This window comes from Electrophorus electricus, chromosome 3 (genome assembly GCF_041902795.1).
Source record: "Electrophorus electricus isolate QZ-2024a chromosome 3, ASM4190279v1, whole genome shotgun sequence".
Taxonomy (NCBI): domain Eukaryota; kingdom Metazoa; phylum Chordata; class Actinopteri; order Gymnotiformes; family Gymnotidae; genus Electrophorus; species Electrophorus electricus.
This window is the reverse complement of record NC_137499.1, coordinates 23764803-23784197: the sequence shown is the minus strand read 5'-3', so window position 1 is coordinate 23784197 and position 19395 is coordinate 23764803. Positions and strand designations below refer to the sequence as shown.

The window sequence follows — 19395 nt, the reverse complement described above, 5'->3', positions numbered from 1 at the left end:
GTGCACTCTTGGCGTAGATTAACAACGGTCAAGCCTTTTAAAAAAGTTTCTGATGAAACGTTCCCAATTTTGAAACATTGGTCTCCCCACGTCCTCCCAAACCATAACACTTCTATAGAGCTCTGTTCAAATGACACCATTTCATCTATATATAGCTTTCAGACTGATCTTGGGCTTGACTTTGTTTGTCACACGCCAGGCTTCTTGACAGCTGCCAACTGAAAGCAACAAGGGCTCGCCGCTTTCAACGTTCAAATGAAGTTTGTCAGGAGCTTGATGTACACTGTGGGGGGTGGGGGGGTGGGTGGGGCTGTGCTCTTAGTGTGTGTGTGGTATGAGTGTGCGTCAGAAAGAAAAACACGGAAAAAAAAACTTGAAACGTGAAAGGTAACAGAATCCCTCCCTCACAGGTACAAGGGGAACCTCAAATCTTGCACCCCTCACAAGGTTTTCGTTGGCAGATCAGCTGTGTCATGAAGAGAAGCAATAAAGGGAAGTTTTTCCTCTCGTTTTTTAAAAACGACTGTGCTGCGAGATTGAATGAGAAACCATAGGAGGTGGACACGCTCTGAGGTGGAGGTGAGCTGTTCTTATGGCAGCAGCAACTTCAGCACTTCTATCAGATCTTGAGCTCATGGAAAAAGACCGCATGCGCCCAATGGAGTAGTTGTGTGGTGCTCAGATAAATGTGAAAACTAATGTTCTTTACAAAAAACAAAATCCAAGAAACTCTGGATTGAAAACTGAAACCAACACCCAAAACCAAATGCCAGTTTTCCTTTTTATTATTGTTAATTAGCATTTTTGTACTATTGCGCAGTTTATTCTTGTTTTTTAATTAAACTTATTTACCTATAAGGTAATGACAGAAATACATGAGGCTGAAAAGTCAGACCTTTATTTTTTAAAGAACTCAATTACAAAGTAGGAGCTGCTTTTCTGCAAATGGCAGTGATGGCCAGTGCAAGAACGCATTTCTAACAATAAATTTAGATTTATTATTGGAAGCCTCATTATAAGACATTAGTATTGTTGTTTATCTCCTTCCCAAAGGCGTTCATTAAAAGTGTGTTTCAGGTCAAGTTATTCTGATATTTTTTAAATATGAGGAAATGATTATGCTTGCTAATTCTGCTACAAATGCAGAAAACAGGGATATGGGTTAAAAACACTGGAATGTTACTTTAGGTTTCGTCCTGGCCTAGGTGGTGTGCTGTCACAGTGTACCTCTAGTCCAAAACAACATGATGTGAAGCAGACATTCTGTCTTTATAGCTGCCTTATGGATATTGAACTTTAAATACACCATTTTCTTTCACTTAATCCAGACAAAACTCATTTTCACATCCAGCCTGTTTTCAGATTTTGCTTCTCTGCTAACAGCTATCACACCCTCTGTACCAAGAGCTATGGTTAACATGTCAAGACTCCAGCAATCAGGAACAGAAGACTCCCCCTCTCCTCCTGAGGAGTAGGAGGAGCAGTCAGCTCATGGTGCTTTCTCCCGTGCATCAAGGGCCTAATCTTTTTATCCGGCGTGGTGGAGCAGGACGTGCACTGCTGTACGTGCTCGTTGCTGACATTTTCTGCCAAGCAGGCGTGGAGGGGCCTGTAAGAGCATCGTTGGAACAACATCTGTTGGAAGTCTGGGCAGAAAGAGGGTGACTGTGACCCCTCCTTCTCTCCTTTGCTGCAGATCATATTACAAAGACATGTCTTGGAAGATAAACTGGGGCAATATCACGGCACAGGAGAGAGGGAGAGTAGGCCTCGCTGCCTTTCTTTTCACCCACATGTATGTGCGTGTAGAAAACACACACAGAAGTAGTTACACTCACACACAGGCATTTGCATGTAAACACACAAAGACATATGCAGAGATGCATGTGGGCACATGTGCGCGCGCGCGCACACACACACACACACACACACACATACACACACATACACACACATACACACACATACACACACATACACACATACACACACACACTCACAGAGCTGACCCTGGGATGGCTGCATATTGGTATGTGGGTTCAGAAGATATGTGTTGTGCTGCAGGCTCTCCCCCTGTAGGAAAGCCAGTAAAAAAAAAGGGGGGCGGGGGGGGGGGGGGGGTGCTGCTTCCTGCCTCATAATACATCAGAGTGGAGAGTAAACACCAGCGCTGGGCGAGAGAACCCTGGCACTCACAGCTGATGGCCGTCACCACTGAGCCCTCGTGTCAGCCTGCAGAAGCCTGCTCAGAATTACTAGAGGGACTCTATAATTAGAGGGAGCCATTAGAGCTCCAGCCTTTGCTTGAGCCCCTGGGCTCCCACCATCACTCTCCCAGTTGACAGACAAGCGCTGGAGACGGTCTGATGAGCTGAGCAACAGCCCTATCGGTCTGGGCCATGTGTGGTCAGCTGAGCTCCCTGGTGTGTGCACCGCACCTTCCGCAGTTCACCCACTCCATACCAGTGATCTATTAAGTTTGCAGCAGATAAAAGGCATTTCTGGAGCTCCAGGGAGCGCCAATCCCGTGCAGCTGCAGCGAGGAGCAGGCCAGGTCTGCCGTAGGCAGAAGCTCCAGACCTCTCCAGGACGCCGTGCCCAGCCGTGGTCATCGGCCGTTTCGCCAGGACAAAGAGGATGTCTCGGTGGACGCATTTCCCAGTCTGCCAGTTACTCTCCTTTCTTGCCCCCTCCTTCTGTGTCAAGGTCAGAGCGGCCCTGTTATTAGCCCGGCTTTTCCTCTGAAGCCGGGGCCAGCATTCCTGGCCCGGGGACGGGGGTGGGAGGGCTGGCGCTTGAAGCCGGATCTCCAGGAATGTGGGGAATGTGCACGCGGGTACGTACAAGTGAGTGCGAGCGGGAAGAGCCAGCTCTCTCCCAGCCTTGCAGGGGGCTGTGGGCAGGGGGAGCTCTGAGCTGCGGCCGTGAGCGTACCTGCTCCTGGAACTCCAGATCCCTGCTCAGCAACAACTTCTCAGCAGCATGCAGCTGTCTCTGTAAGGCCTCCACCCGCTCCTGGAGAGCCTGGGGAGAGAGGGAGGGAGAGAGAGGAACAGAGGAGAACATGAAGGAAAGAGGAGAGGAAAGAGGCAGAGAGAAGGAGAGAGAGAGAGATGTGACTTAAGTGAAGACAAATCATGGCTTGATTTGAAGGAAATCTGCATCATCTGTGATAGCGAAATAAATCTGTCAAGCAGGCAGGAAACATGCAGTTACTGGTGGCACAGCGGCTGTGAGGTTCTTCACAAAAAAAGCTCACCGTTACGAATTTGCTTTTCTTCTCCCCAGAATTTAAAAAAAGTGAAAACCATTTAAACCAAAACATATGCTGGTTCTGAGGAGAGGCCCAGCAGAATAACAGCTGGGGGCTCTGCTTCTGCCTGATGCCTTGTGCAGAGGGAGGGCTCCAAGCTCTCTCCCCGCACGTTAGCCCACACTTTGGGACAGATTCCGCTCAAGGAAGGGCAGAGAGTGCCCCCCCATCGCCCAAGTAACACTGGCTACAATGAGACCTGATATACAGCCTCTGGAATGACATTATAACTTCAACACTTAATCCTTCACAGTGATCAGCAATCACACACAATCGTAGATGAAAAGTATTTAAATGACCGTTTCGGAGATCTGGTGACACACCAGGGTGGAGAGATGTTTCTGTGTCTCTGTGAATGATTGGGCATCCCTTCATTTGAGCAGATAACTTCACCAGAAGGCCTGTAAAGGGTTGTACTATGTTGTGACTAATACCTTCTTAGACTATAATGGAAACCAGAATGCCTGAGACACCGGAGAGGCAGATGGAGGCAGTGTCTTAGCTTATTGTCAAATTAATCACCTGCTGATTCATGGTTTTACTTCAAGCTGTCTGAATTGTAAGGATCCATAATGGTTAAGGTGTCCATTAAAGGACACATGGCCTACCAATTGTGAGACTCAGTGATGTCATCCCATGCCCTTCTGGACCTCTGACCAGCAGCCCGTCTGCGTCGTATGTAAGAGGTCAGGGTCAGTGAGATGCAGTGTGGCAGTCGTTAAAGCCTGATTCATCTTTGGTGTATGTGTCTGAGTGTGATGGCCCTAGGGAGGAACACTGCAGGCCTGAATGGAGCAGGAAGGAGCAATATCTCATGGTGGGAGGTGAAAGCGGTACCAGGCAGGGTGAAGGCGGTACCAGGCAGGGCAAGACAGGTTCCCACACTGCAGAGCTTCCTGTGTGTGCAATTCTTCCTTTGTCATACAGCGGGCACATCAATCCCAGCTCACACGCACCCCATCCTTCGACTGGTAATGGAGGAATCTCTACCCAAGGGCATTACCAGACCCCCATGCTAGCAGCCCAGGGTCCCTCACAGAACCGTGGGAGGAGCGAGACAGAGTGACAGGCTCTTCAAGTGGAATAGCTGCTCAGCACTGACTGGCCCTCTGCCAAGCTTCAGACATAAGCCGAGTGCCGCGACGACCCTGCCCTCTGTTCAGCGGTCCTGGGTGGACCTGGTCAGAGGCGTGCGGACGCCTCGCTGGCCAGTGGAGAGGCTTTGTAGGCTTACATCTGTTTCTCCTCTCGACGTGAACAGGGGATTTGCTATGGAGAAGCTCTCTAAACAGGGTCCAGATGGCCAGGATGATATGCTCTTTATCAGACAGCCAGTGTGGGATCGATCTCAACAGGCGGCAATAGTGGAACATTCGATTTCCTGGAGGGGCAAGGGCGGGTGTGTGTAGAGCGAGCGAGCGAGCGAGCGAGCGAGAGAGAGAGAGAGAGAGAGAGAGAGAGAGAAAGAGAGAGAGAGAGACGGAGAGAGAGAGAGAGAAAGAGAGAGAGAGAGACGGAGAGAGAGAGAGAGAGACTGTAGCAAAGTGGCTTATTTTCATCCATTCTACAAAGTGCACTTGTTTGTGCCCTGGAGATTTCTACAATGCACACACACTTGTATGTGCCCGCCCCTCCCCACACACACCTGCAGGAATGCTAAGATGCAAGTGATGAGATTTTAAAGGCTTACAACCCCCGCCAACACTCAGATGCGCACACACACACACACACACACACACACACACACACACACACACACACACACACACACACACACGCAAAAATACAAACACACACAAAAGCACACACAAGTACTCAGACACCTACTAATGCTTATACACACACACAGAGTAACACACAAAAGGTGAGATCCAAGCCGTGGTTCCTGGGTGGTCCTCCTGTAAAGATAAGACATCCATGTTTCCCTCGGGTGAAGCACAGGCAGCAGAGGAGAAGAAGGAGAGGAGAAAAGCTCCAGGAAGAAAAGAAAGAAGGAAGAAAATAAGGCTCTCAGCACTCTTTGAGCTCCTGGTCATGTTTTGTTAGCGCTAGACGGCTCTTCATTTCTATTGGAATTTCTATTTGCTTTAAAAGTGGCTCCCAGCTTCACATTAGAGATCCTTTAATGACAAGCAGAATTACTTTAAAACTACAGAAAACCTGGACCCTTCTGCCACCCACTCACCCACGCAATCCATCCATACACACACACACACACACACACACACACACCCTCACCCACCGTCACACACATGCGCACATCCATCCACACACAATTACATATACTGACAACCAACCATCCACCCACCCACCAACACACACACACACACACAGGGTGGCAGTCAGAGTCTCCATTATTTATACATCCTGGAGTTGGAAGGGTCTGCCCCACAGGTGCTAGTCTGTGAGGAAGATTTAGGTGACCACACTGGTGAGGTGGTTGAGAAGGATTCCAGATGTTCTGAAGGTGGGCATGGATCCAGGGACCAAGGTGATGCTGGCCTGTCACATCAACAGCTGTATACCGCTCGGAACAGGTCGTGTGCTCTGATGCCCACATCCATCAGATGACAAGAGGATGGGAAAAGAGGAGTTGGGGGATGGGGGAAGAGGGCAAGAGAGAGGAAAGGAGAGAAAGGGACGAAGACAGCGAGAAAGAGAGAGGGAATTCTGGGAGATTTTGAGGTTTGCTTTATTTCTGCTCTGGCTTAGCTTCTGATAGCTGTATGTGAAGGAGACAGAGTTTGGCGTCTCTCACTTTTTCTCCCTTTCTCTTGCTTTCATTTGTATTGTGATTTTTTTTGTTCTCACTGGTGGCTGCGGCGCTGTGAAGGCCGCTTACATGTCTTTCAAACAATAACAGTTCAATCCCCCCCCCTCGCCCGTCCTCGCCAAGTCCCGAGCTTGCCAGCACGTCCTTTAGAAATCCTTGAACAGACTACAAAACACAAAAGGCAGTTTGTGGTGATGTTGGGGGGGGTGAGTGGAGCAGTGTAATTAAAGTAGACCTGACGTGGCTAGACCTCGATCGACAGAACGGCGGGGGGGGGGGTGTACTGAAACAAACTGCTTTCTGTCTTTTGCGCGCTACCCTTGAGCTAGCACACGCCGCAGCTACAGCTGAATGAAGAAGCAGGAAAACAAACAAAACCCCAAGAAATGGTGGACTTGGGAAGCAAAAGGATTGTGAAAGGAGCGCTGTGCTTGTGGTGCTGTCTGACAGCAGGGTGGATGGGAACAGGCTGGATAGAGTGGGGGGAGACACTCTCATGCAGGACGTAGGAATGTTATCTTGTACTGCTTCCTGTGATACGGGAAGTTCAAAAGTTTTTTTTTTTTTCCTTTTCTTTAGGGAATCTGTGCTTATACACTCATCAGTCAGCCAACAATTCCTTCCAACAGTCCCATCACACACACACACACACACACACACACACACACACACACACACACACACACACACACACACACACACACACACACACACACACACACACACACACACACACAGTGCCAGACCAGTCTCAATATGGAGGGGTTATCTCCTTTGGTCTCAAACAGAAGTGCTTAGTCATTGTTTTTGCAAATATCTGAGAGAGCTTAACAACATGAGTGTGAGACAGGAGTGCACCAGTCTACAGCATCTACAGCTAGAGGTCACCCAGGGGTCAGTGCTGACTGGCTGACATGAGGAGTGATTTATGAAGTGTCTGTTGAAGAGGGAAAGCACCTGAACTTGGCCAAAACAGCCTACTCCTCCGTGGCACGGCCAGTAAAGACGGTGCAGATGAGCTCTTGTGCACGGGGGCTCTGGTTTGAATCCCAGCTTCTCAGGGGCACATGTGGTTACTACCGCAAGCATGCCAAGACACAGGTGGATGTTTGAAAATAGGAAAGCCACGGGGGGGGGGACTCTTATATGTAGTTACAGCTTCGACGGCCCAAGTGGGAGACAAACTAAATATATAAATGCGGGGTGTGCAATGAATGCTGAACTACCTGAGTTTGCACCCTCCACATCTCCACCTCTCTCTGTTCCCCCAGCTCTCCCAGGGGTAGCATGTCAGGACTCGTCCCCGGCTTGGGCACGTTGGAGCTGGAGTCGCCCTCCCTGCAGGGCCTCCTGGGAGCTGAATGGGCACTAACCCCTAGGGCTGACTCCTCACTCAGCACATGCACACGGCCCAGCACATTACTGTGACTGAGTGAATCATAGTTCACAAAGTGCTAAAGAGGAGGAGGTGGTTATGAGCGGGGGGGGCTGGGGGGGGCTATCAGAGCCCTTTTTTCCACCACAACAAGAGAAACAGGAGAGGAGAGGGCGGAGTCAGGAGAGGGAAGGGCGGGGCATGGGAAGCGGCACGGGAAATGTACAGCGAGTTCTCAGGCGAAGGCGGGGCAAAGGCCTGGATTAAGGCAAAGGCGGGGCATTCCTGTTTGTTGATTAGCTGGTGGCTCAGACCAGGCAGGCAGGTTGACGCTGCAGTACTGAAGGCAGAGAAAGCCAGACAGGTCAGCACTGACTTCACTTCATCACACTGGTACACACTGCCCATCGCCCGTACTGGCGGTGACAGAGAGATGGTTATAATGGTGTAGGCAGGCTGCATGGGTCGGCACTCAAAGCCACGGCTGAAACCGGGAGGCTAAGCAGTACAGAGGCGTTCGAGCGGATGTCGGGAACAGGGTGGGTCTGCCACTGTGGCGTGGCCGTGTGGCTGCAGAAGCCTCCTGCGCAGGCACAGTAACTTTGAAGCTCTATGTTTATGTGAAGCAGGACACGCCACGCACAGACGGGTGATGTCTGAGATCCACACACACACACACATCTCCCTCTGGAGGAAAGATGTGTGCGCGTGAGAGTCTAGCTATGATCTTTGCTGATACTATCGCGTCAGAGGCGTGACGAAACTAACTTTAAACTTCAGCCAAAAAACAAACAAACAAACAAAAAGAACACGAAAACCCCCACACCCACACATCATCATCATCATCATCATCAACTACAACCACCCCAAAAGCCAGGAGGACAGTGGTGGGCACGCACTCCACAGGTGCCATTTCGGGTCTTAAGCAGCTTTGCGGGGAGCACGTGCAGTTAAAGGCGGGAGGGACCCATCAGCCCCTTTGTGGGGATTTATGGCAGAGCAAGAAGGGATGTGAGAAGACAGCAGAAACAAGCCCGCATTTAACCTACGGCCAGAGGAGAAGAAGGGACATCTGATATGACTCGCCGTCCGGACAGCAAATGTTCTGGGATTACTACATTCTAATGTGCTGCTCTTTGATGTTGTTGGACCTGCCCCCACCCAGAGGGTTGGGGGGTTGTTTGTTTCAGCTGCTTTGACTCCTTCACAATGTGCCTTTGAACTGAGCAGTGTGGAAACAATAGCAGCTTGCGACGGTTGTTCTGACTGTCCAATGACAAACTGCTCGACATGCTTCTATTGCTGACCTCTGCTCTTGCTCAGATTGCCCCCCTACGCCACTCTTTCTCTCTCTCTCTCTCATACACACACACACACACACACACACACACACACAATTTATCAGTATAAATTCTTGTGTGAATAGACTTTAATCAGAAAGTCAGGCATTAATTGAAGCTTCATAAATTGAGGAGTTAACGCACGGAGCTGGAGGTAACGAGGACCATAATTAGCCTGAGTACACGCCACACTAACCAGGGGGTGTACACCGGTCAAGGGCCATCTGAGGTGGGGACATTAATGCAGGCCAACCTGCTAGGGTCAGTCTCAGGAGGGAGAGCCCGGGCGGACTCGGGTCTGGGAGTGATTGGGTGGGGTCTGGCTCGGTGGGGGGGGGGGGGGGGGGGGTGTGCAGTGCATGGGGTTAAGGAGGAGCAGGTTAGTGAGATTGTTGTGTTGTCAGGTGAGGCGAGGCATGCATGATGAGAATATTATTACAAGTGCCTTTCCACAGTATTAGAATAGGTCCCAGTAACAAACCTTATGTTTAAAGAAAGAAAAAGAAACAAATGACCAGTCAAACAAACAAACTGTTATGTAAATTTGGTATTTAAACATATTGCACCAAATCTACTACAACATGACCTCAGCTGCATTATGGGATATGTTCACATTATTCATTCTGACATTTAGCTCAGACTGAATTGTTCTGTCTTGATGGCTCACATTTGTAATTGCAAGTGGCCTGTCTCTGCGTTAATGTGACCCCTTCTGTCCTCTGAAACGGTACCCATGAGCATACTGCCACAAGTCACCTGTGTTACCAACAACGAAAACCGTCATATTTGTGAGATGACTCAGTGTATTAAAAGCAGCAAATGGATGTGATAGTAACTCAGGTATACATCGTACTTTGTTCTAGAAAATGGAAAACAGTTCTTCAGCTGTACATGATCAGGTCGAGAAGGCACGAATGTAAATAAATAAATAAAACAAAAATAAAACCGTGGCTTTTGCTAATTTGGCAGCTGCTGTTGATGTTTTGATGACGACACTGCTAATGTGTACAGGTAACTGCACTGCACACAGGCAAAAAACCACATGAATTCCAACTGTTCTCATGATCCCAAATCGGATAAGAATCCACCACCAAAATATTCCTGAAATAGAAAGGCTGTCCGTGACCCAAGCTGGCTGACTTTAGAGGCTTGACCCCCAAAGTGAAGGGTCAGTGCAATCCAAGCGGAGTTCAAAATTAGAGTATCCTGTTCAAACCTGTCGTAAATATGAGGCACTGCCCTCTGCCATAGTTTAAGTGCTGACCTGCCTTCACACCTTGGCAGCAGAGAGCCGAGACAGGTCTGGGCTGTGAGGAGCAGCAGGCGATGGATGGGGCCCTCTCGTCTCCTCTGAGAGGGCCGAGTGTGCAAGTATGTGTGTATGTACGTGACCGTGTGCGTGCATGCACGTGAAAGTGTCTTAGTGTGCGTGTAAGTACGTGCAGGTGGGTGCACGTGTGCGTGCACGCGCGTGTGTTTGCGCGCGTGTGCGTGTGTGTGCATGCGCACGTGTGTGTGTGTGCGCGTGTGTGTGCGTGTGTGCGTGCGCGTGAGTGTGTGTGCGTGCGTGTGTGTGTGTGCGTGCATGCGTGCGCTCTCCTGCCCTCACCTTGCTGGCCCGTTCAGCGTCACGGCTGAGCTGCCTCCTCTCCTCGTCCCAGTGTGCCTGGGTCTCCTCTAGTTGGCGCTGTTGAGCCTGCTGCCTCTGTTTGCTCTCCTCCTTCACTGAACATAGCGCCGTCTGCAGCTCTGTCATGGCCTGCATACGCACAGACATGCACACACGCGGACACGCACACACACACACACACAGGTCCACGTGCATGTGTGCACACACACAGACCCGCATGCACGTACAAACATGCACGTGTATGCATGCATACAAACAGTGAGTGAAGGATCAATTAACATTTTCATTTGTACAGTATAAAGAAATTAAATAACTTACAATTTCTAAATTAATGTATTAGTAATGATGTAATACAGTAACACTTCCTTGAGGGGTTGGTGCGTGGCCCAGTGCGAACCCCTGGTGAGGGGCAGCGGTCTGACTCTGGATGAAAGGTGGCGTGAGGGCAGCGTGAAGGGTAGCGTGAACGCAAGGGTGCGCTCCATAAAGGAGAGGCTAGTGTGATGGAGACTGCCACTCAGGAAGGCGTTCTGGATGCTGTGCTACAGAGCTGCCTCTTTGGTGCAGTGGACACAGCTTTTCTGTTGTGCGTCTGTATGTAACTTTTTTTTGCAATGAATCTGGCCAAAATGAATCTTTGTCCACGACTGACAAACACTTCTAGAAATCACTCAACGCAAACCGAACTCCCCAGGATACTACTGGCAAACGTACAGTCCCTGGACGGCAAATCCAGGAACTCAGGGACTGCTGTATAATCTGTACTCTGAGACCTAGATGTCAGTGGAGATTCCAGACAAAGCCACCAAGCCTGCCGGAGTCTCTGTGCTCCGCGTGGACGGAACAGGACGGGGCAGTGTATGTTTTCTGATCAGCAATGCCTGGTGTGATCAGAGAAATGCACATTTCATCGAGTCTTTCTGCTCCCTAGACCTGGAATATCTCATCGTCGTGTGCAGCCACTGTGGCCATCCAGAGAGATTTCTGGGATCATTGTTTCTGCTGTCTGTATATGCGCCCACAGGCCAACAAAGACTCCACTGATGTCAGGGACTTTAACAAAGCAAACATGGGGAAATTCTTTCAGCATATCACATGTGGCCCATGAACATCAGGCATGTTGGACCTCCCTTCCAGGATGTGTACAAAGGCTTTCCCTGACCTCTGCCGTGCTGCTGCCCACCCTCAAGCAGACACTGAAACAGGAGCCACCCACCATCAGGGAGGCACATCGCTGCTCTCTAAGCTCCTGGACTGACAACGTGGACAGAGATGTTCTGAAACGTGTTGAAAAACAACATTGATGAGCATGCAGACTCTGTGACTGGATTCGTCAGAAAGTGCATGGAGGATGTTTTGCCCACAAAAAACAATGTGTTTATCCCAATCAGAAACCATGGCTCAACTGTGAAGCACAATACTGCTGCTTTTCAATCAGCGAACATGGAAGAGTACAGGAAAGCCAGCTATGCCTTCTGGTAGCCAATAAACGCAGTCAAACCCAACAGTTCAACAGCACCAACGTGAGAAGCACGTGGTGTGGGTTCAACATATTAACGGACTTTAAGAAGAAAACACCTTCTGTAGTTAACTCTAGCGCTTCTGAACTCCACTTGTTATTCTTGTTCTGAAGGAAACGGCGGTGCGGCCTCAGAAAGAGCCCCTGCGCCGCTGAGCCGAGCCCTGTATGTACAGATCCATTAACACACGCGAGGCAGACGGCCCTGACGGCATTCCCAGATGTGTCCTTAGAGTCTGCACAGATCAGCGACCAGGAGTGTTTGTGCACATTTTCAACTTCTCCCTCTACCAGTGTTCCTGATGCAAATACAGCCAGTGTGACTTGCCTATACGAGTGGCACGTTGCTCACACCTCTGTCTTAAGTAAGTGCTTTGAGAGGCTGGTTAGAGACTTCATCTGCTCCTCACTGCCTGCCATCCTGGACCCAGTGCAGTTTGCATAGTGGAAGAACAGATCCACTATGATGATGCAATAGCTCTGACACTACACACTACCGTCTCCCATCTAGACAGGAGGAACGCACATGTGAGAATACTGTTTGTGGACTATAGCTCAGCATACAACACCATCGTCCTATGAGGCTTCGGGAATACTGAGCTGCAGGAACAGCTCTCTGTGCAGCTGTAGTCTGAACTTCCAAAAGGCTGATGCCAGGTGGTAAGGGTGGGCATCGCCACCTTCTCCCCCTTGAACCTCAACACCAGAGCCCCTCGGGGCTGTGTGCTCAGCCCTCTGCTCTACTCCCTGCCCACCCACGACTGTTCAGGCACACTCAGATTCCAGTGCCATCGTTAAATTTGCAGACGACACAACGATTGTGGGCCTGATGTCTTGTTAACGATGAGGCAGAGGAGCCAGGAAAATAACCTTTCTCTGAAATGTCAACAAGGCCCAGGATAACTCCCCGATAGTGAGCAGGAGATCACCATTAATGGTGATCACTGTAGACAGGGTCCCCAGCTTCAAGTTCCTCCGGGTTCACATCAAAGAGGAACTTCCATGGGCAGAACGCACCACACGTGTAGTGAGGAAGACGCAACAGTGCCTCTTCTGCGTCAGATGGCTGAGAACGTTTGGAATGAATCCCACATCCTCAGGACATTTCCCACCTGTGTGGAGAGCATTCTCACATTCTCCCGGGCTGCTTCACCACCTGGTACAGTAACCGCACTGCTCTCGAACAGAAGGCTCAGCAGAGGGTGGGTGCGGACAGCCCTGTGCGTCACTGGCTGCTGCCGGATTATTAAAGTCTAGAATCAGCTGGTGCTAAAACAGCTCCTCCCCCAGGCCACCAGGCTGCACAAGACGTGTCACTCGCACTTCTCACCCCAATCACTACGACAGTGAGCTCTGTAGACGATCCACACCACACCACGCTCTTTACTGCACCTACAGCTCAGTGCACTGCAGACCACCACAGATCTCTCATCCCACTCACCTCCACATTGTCTCGTATATGCTGCAATGCATCTTGGGCATCTTAGAATTCTGAACCTTGCAGTTCTGGTACATCTACACCTGCACCAGAACTGGGGGGACACAACAATTCCTGCTCACACTACTCATATATTGTTAGGTTGGGTGGTGTGAGTGATGTCCCCCACCAAAGTTGAAATGAAACCGACGCCACTGGATTACAGTATAATGGAAATCTGTATCTTTCACAGTTTATATATTTATAGCCTGCACTTTGGAAACAGTGAATTGTGTATATATTCTGTATTTAATGTGTATGCATTTGCAGATTGGGACTAAGCACCCGAGCTTTTCACTCACCTTCACACCTGTGTGAAGTGACGTGACAATAATTGGGATTTGATATTTGATTTACTTTGGTAGACACGGGTTCGAAACCGGGTGTGGCTGCTGCCTTCAGGTTTTGATACACGCACAGTACTTACTTTTATGCTCACTGTTATGTACACACATCCTTGTTTTAAGTCATACACATTTTGAGAAATACAAATTTGAAGTTGTAATGACCAATTCGGATCAAACAGGCTATCAGAGCCTTTGGGGTGTGATCAGTCTTTCAGTGGACGTGATAGCATTCTATACCCTCCGAGGTGTTGGACTCGTCCTGACAAGATAGGTATTAAAGACCACGAGCAATAGGAGAGAAACACTTTGTGTATACAAGTCAGATGAAAGAGAGGTAATCTACCATGGCAGGCCTGTCTGAAGATCTAACCTCCATTCTCTCTCTGTGTGCCATCTGTCCAAAACTGATATCCAAAGCACACAGTGACATCACAACATGCAGTGGGCGTTTTCCATACACATCTCACCCACCTGCACACTTTAACAACAGCTTTCCAATCAGCAGGGGAGATGGTCAGAGAAAGACAGAGCGCGTCTCCTGTCTCAGCGAGGCCGTGAGCACAGAACCAGCGGCTCTCTGAAGTGGTGCGGCGCTCGGCCTGGGAGCGCAGGCGAGAGCAGCCCAGCGGCGTCGTTGGCTGTGACGGCCTGGACCAGGGAATGTTTACTGTGCGCAAACGAATGGGCAGGACTGATGTGCCTGGAATGCATCATTGTGTGGGAGTTGGGAGAGAGTGGAACAGTCACACGGGAGGAGATTAGGCCTGTTCTGTCAGTGGGCGGACCACATGAAAGCCAGAAACAGCCATTATTATGCGAACATCAGCTCTGTCGGTAATAATTATTTCACCATACAGATTCTTCCATCTAGTCTTTAGCCCAGAGGGACACACTCATCCCACCTTACTTGTTATTCCTGTATCTTCCCTCCGATATTCAGCCCATTATGACTACAACTGCTTCGGGCTCGTCAGCTGTCGTTTTACGGGCTCTGTTTAGGCAGGGAAAGAGCACACGTCCCGCCGGAGTTGAAGTCAGTTATGCCGGCGCTCTGTGGCTCGGCAGACTGGAGCTGAGGGGTAAGTTCGCACGAGAAACTTAACCCCACTACGCTCATATCTCCATACAGGGCCCAGGACCAGTACGCTTTACGCACTGTTTTTTTTTTGTTTTGTTTTTTTAAATATCTGGAGCAACCAATGGGCTGGGCCCGGTGAAGTGGGCAGGGCTTTGCAGGGACCACGCCCCCCCCCCCCCCCCCCCCGCCCACCGTTCCTGAGTGCCAGGCATTGCTAACCACTACCTCATGATAGCAAAGAGCATCGTGAGATCGGTTTCTGCAGAGCAAGTGTGTTTAAAGGCAAATCAGGTATCAGGAGGTGTTAGCTACACATCAATAATGCGGCGGCTAAAATCCTGTCTGCTTCAGCATTCAGGACCAACACTGCAACAGACCTCATCCTAAAGCTGCTTTCCCACCGTGTAAGAGCCGGCCGGGAAACAAGACGTTTGTTCAGCTCATGCCAATGTAGTGCTATTGACGTGTGCATCCCTCAGCAGAAACAGGGCAGTAGCCAAAAGGTCTGTGCATGCAAACCCCTGAGCCCGAACACACGCTCCGGGCCTATCGTCGTCGCTGCTCATCACAAAACTTAACAGTCCAATGTTCACGCACGACATCTGCTTGTCAACCTGAATCTGAACCCTGGGTTGGGGTGAGGGGGCAGCTCCCAGAACGAGGATGGAAAAGTAAGCGTTGTGGAGCGGGGAGTTAGGTAATGAGGGGCAATTATGGCAGATGAAAATGCCATTGGAGTGTGCAACCTTGCAGTGAAGGGAGAATTTCTCTCTCTCCTTCTCCCCCCCCCAATCTCCCTCCCTCTCCCTCTCTCTCTCTCCTGTGAAACATAAACAGCTCTCAGGAGTTCAGCCAGAGTGTCAGAGCGGCCCGCGTAATCTCACATGAGGAACACAGGGGAGAGGGGAGCAAGGAGATGCAGCCTGCAGCATGATTCATGTGCGGGCAGGGGAGCCCGCGGGTCCTCCGAGCCGCGCCAGGCCCCCGCACAATGAACCCAATGTCAGCCACATGGACGGGTGGAGGTACGGCTGGGGGTGCTCCAGCGCGATCAGCGTTCACACGGCCACTACACGCAGCTGGCCAGCGGTCCACCACCTGGATGAGGCAGGAGGTCTAGCGTGTTGGTTAATGCCCCGTACTGGTATGGCTAAAGGCGGGAGAAAGCGACGTGCGTCTCCATGGAATGACATTTAACTGGGCCAAACCTGCCAAAACTTGGGGAAACAAACAGGAAAACAACCAAACCAAAAAAACAACCAAAGAGAAGCTCCAGTTTGGAGCTAGACTGGTATTAATGTGCTTCCAGGTGTGCGTTATGTAATAATGATGCCAAGAACATTGTCCACATACGTCTGTGTGTGTGCGGGTGTACGTTTTAATCTGGGGGGAAAAGGAAGAGGGTTTTTTGTTCCCCCAGAACACTGTTTCTTTTCAAACAAGTCTTTGGAGGCAAGGAGAGTGTTTACCTGTGCGGATTTGGCAAGCTTCTGACTATACTCCTTCTCGAGCTGCTTCAAGCGGCTGTTGGCCTGTAACAATCGAGAGAAAGAGAGAGAGGAAGAGAAACAGAGAAGAGAGCGAGAGAGACAAAGGGAGAGAAAGAGCGAGAGAGGGAGAAAAAGATGAAACCCAATCAGCTGATAGGAAATGTGCACACGCGCACAACAAGCTCTACCGTGACCTCTGCGGCTGGCATGGCTGTCGCTGGCACGCCTGGCCCCGTGCCAAGCCCAGCGCTTCCTCACAGCAGCCAGAGCAGCTCTGCCTTTGATCCCCCGCCAACTATTCATCACTTAACAGGAGAGAGAGGGGGAGGGGGAGAGAGAGAGAGAGAGAGAGAGAGAGAGAGAGAGAGAGAAAATGAACTGAACAGCCAATTATCTACAAAAACACAAACAGGAGATGAAAATGGCTTGGACAGTCTTCGCATGGAAGCAAAAGACCAACACTAGACAAAAAGAGTGAAAAGAGTGCACGCTCACCAGTGGTGGCGCCCACAGCAGCAAGGGTTCTGGTTCCGCCCAGAACACACAACAAGCATGAGTACTGCTATAAGACATACACATGACTATCGCTGTAAGATACACGCGTGACTAGTGCTGTAAAACACATGCCGAACTACTGCTGTAAAACACGCGCGGGACTACTGCTGTAAAACACGCGCGGGACTACTGCTGTAAAACACGCGCGGGACTACTGCTGTAAAACACATGCCGAACTACTGCTATAAAACACACGCGGGACTACTGCTGTAAAACACACGCGTGACTAGTGCTATAAAACACACGCGTGACTACTGCTGTAAAACACGCGCGGGACTACTGCTGTAAAACACACGCGGGACTACTGCTGTAAAACACACGCGTGACTAGTGCTGTAAAACACACACGTTATTGCTGCCGTAAAACACACTCGTGACTACTGCTGTAAGACACATACATGACTAATGCACCAACACACACGCATGATTACTGCCCTAATGCATATGCATGAATACTGCTGTAAAACACACATGAATAAATACTGCTCTAAAATACAGACAAAATCCTGTATGCATAAATACTACCATAAAGCACACAAACTGGAGCTAAAGCGTAAACTGAAAAATGTCTATTGGCTGAAAGGAACCCACGGCAGGTGCTCAGGGCACGGCTTACTGGTCTACTCTGGCCAACTGAACACTTCCGCTTTACTTGTAGTGTACAAGGAGCATAAAAGGGGGCTGTCATGGCAAGAGGCCAGCACCATCTAAACACAGCATCCTGACAAACGGAGCAGGGGAACACTGCTTTCCGAGGGGACATGACTGTGTGTGTGTGTGTGTGTGTGTGCGCGTGCGCGGCTCTCTGTGTGCGCAAGTTTGTGAGCTGTGTCATATCCATACAGCCTCATATGTGCGCGTGAGAGCCATTCCAAGCGCAGACCAGCTGGGAGTCTGTGTTGATGCTCTGCTATCAGAATTGCTGTCCGGAGCGCCACTGAACCACCGACAGACAGACGGAACCTCAGAACCACCGACAGATGGAGCCTCTGCTACAGACAACTGCTGGCGTTCCAAACAAACACACACACACACACACACACACACACACACACACACACACACACACACAGATACCCACAAATTCACATCATACACGTCCGCACACACACCTGCATGCACACCGATGAGCACACATCCACGTACACATGCACGTAAGCACTATTTGCCATCAGCTGTGCTATGGCTCTCTCGCTTTCCCTCTCTCTCTCCCCCTCTCTCTGCCTCCACCTCTTCTCAGCTGTCACTCATCTGTCCCCTGGGAACTTTCCACCTAATAACAGTGAAAATCAAGCAGGAACTCAGACAAAGAAGGCAAGAGAAAGAAAGCAAGCCATCATCCATATATGAAACAGAGGTCGGACGTTCTTTGTAGTCCGTTGGCTGCTAGCGTTGCTATAGAGACCACCCTGACATGCCTGCTGCTTTATCAAGGGTGCAGGCAGGGAAAATGGGTGCAGGATGCATGTCAACCCAGGAAGTCCTGTCTCAGAAAAGAGCATTGGCCCAAGGGCCTGGTGGGCATGGCAGCCTCATGGGCAGACCAACCTCACAGGCATGGAAGCCTTATGAACAGACCAGCCTAACGGGCAGACCAACCTCATGGGAATGGAGACCTCATGGACAGACCAGCCTTATGGGCACACAGACTCCATAGACTTCCTACGGGAGAGAGGCCAAGAACAGAGGTCATCACTACCAAGGCAGCTACACATGGCTGCTCGAGCACAGGTTACGTCCCAGATTAGTCCTGGAATACGCCCTGGATCCCAACTGATGGGAGAACAAACATTACAGAATAACCTAGAACTCTGGCACACCATCAATAGTGTACATATGGATATGTGTGAGTCAGGCTAAGGGCTGAGCGCCCAACCAAAGGCATGTCCAGGCTGCAGACCCTCAGAGGGCCCATCAGAAGCTACGATCACACAGTGACACGGTGGGAGGGCTGCGGAGTCATTCGAGGTCAGTGGGGCAGCAGCGGTGGGGCGTTGGTGAGCGAGAGAGCATGTGCCGCTTGCCAAACCTCATCAGTGGGCATGGGCAGGAACAAAGCCCACCGAGGGAGGGCAGGAGGAGGAAAACCATGGCAACCCTCAAGATACTTGTGCGCACAGCAACGGCAGTGGCATACTCATGCATACACAGGCATATTCATCTTCTCCATCTCTAACATTTGATTATTGTTATTAAGACACGAACAAGATTGCCTAGTATGTGTGTGCGCGCGTATGTGCACATATCACGATAATTTACCTAATATCGTTATTGGTTTAGATTATCGTTCTGTTTCTTTTTATCGTTTACTAATGCCATTTACCACTGATTTCTGGCGATGCCTTTATTCTAATCTATGATGTATGAGAAATTTAGACCTATATAACAGAAAAGATGGCATTTAAGTATAGACCACATGATCATAACATCACCGACTAATTAACTACAAATTTATCTTTTTATATCGATACTTGAAAAGATTATAATGTAGAGCTTCAG

General features: G+C 49.9%; 1 protein-coding gene across 8 annotated transcripts in view; it reads right to left on the bottom strand.

The window, feature by feature from the left end:
• Nucleotides 1–19395, bottom strand: part of cep112 (centrosomal protein 112) — a 94739-nt gene that overhangs the window by 5507 nt on the left and 69837 nt on the right. For 4 of the 8 annotated variants that reach the window (XM_027006744.3, XM_081710722.1, XM_081710725.1 and 1 more), the window contains 3 exons: nucleotides 16322–16384; nucleotides 10411–10560; nucleotides 2935–3024 (listed from right to left, as the gene is read on the bottom strand). In XM_027006744.3, coding sequence (XP_026862545.2) covers nucleotides 2935–3024; nucleotides 10411–10560; nucleotides 16322–16384 — 303 coding nt within the window. The other 4 variants (XM_081710724.1, XM_081710723.1, XM_081710726.1 and 1 more) reach the window with 4 other exon arrangements.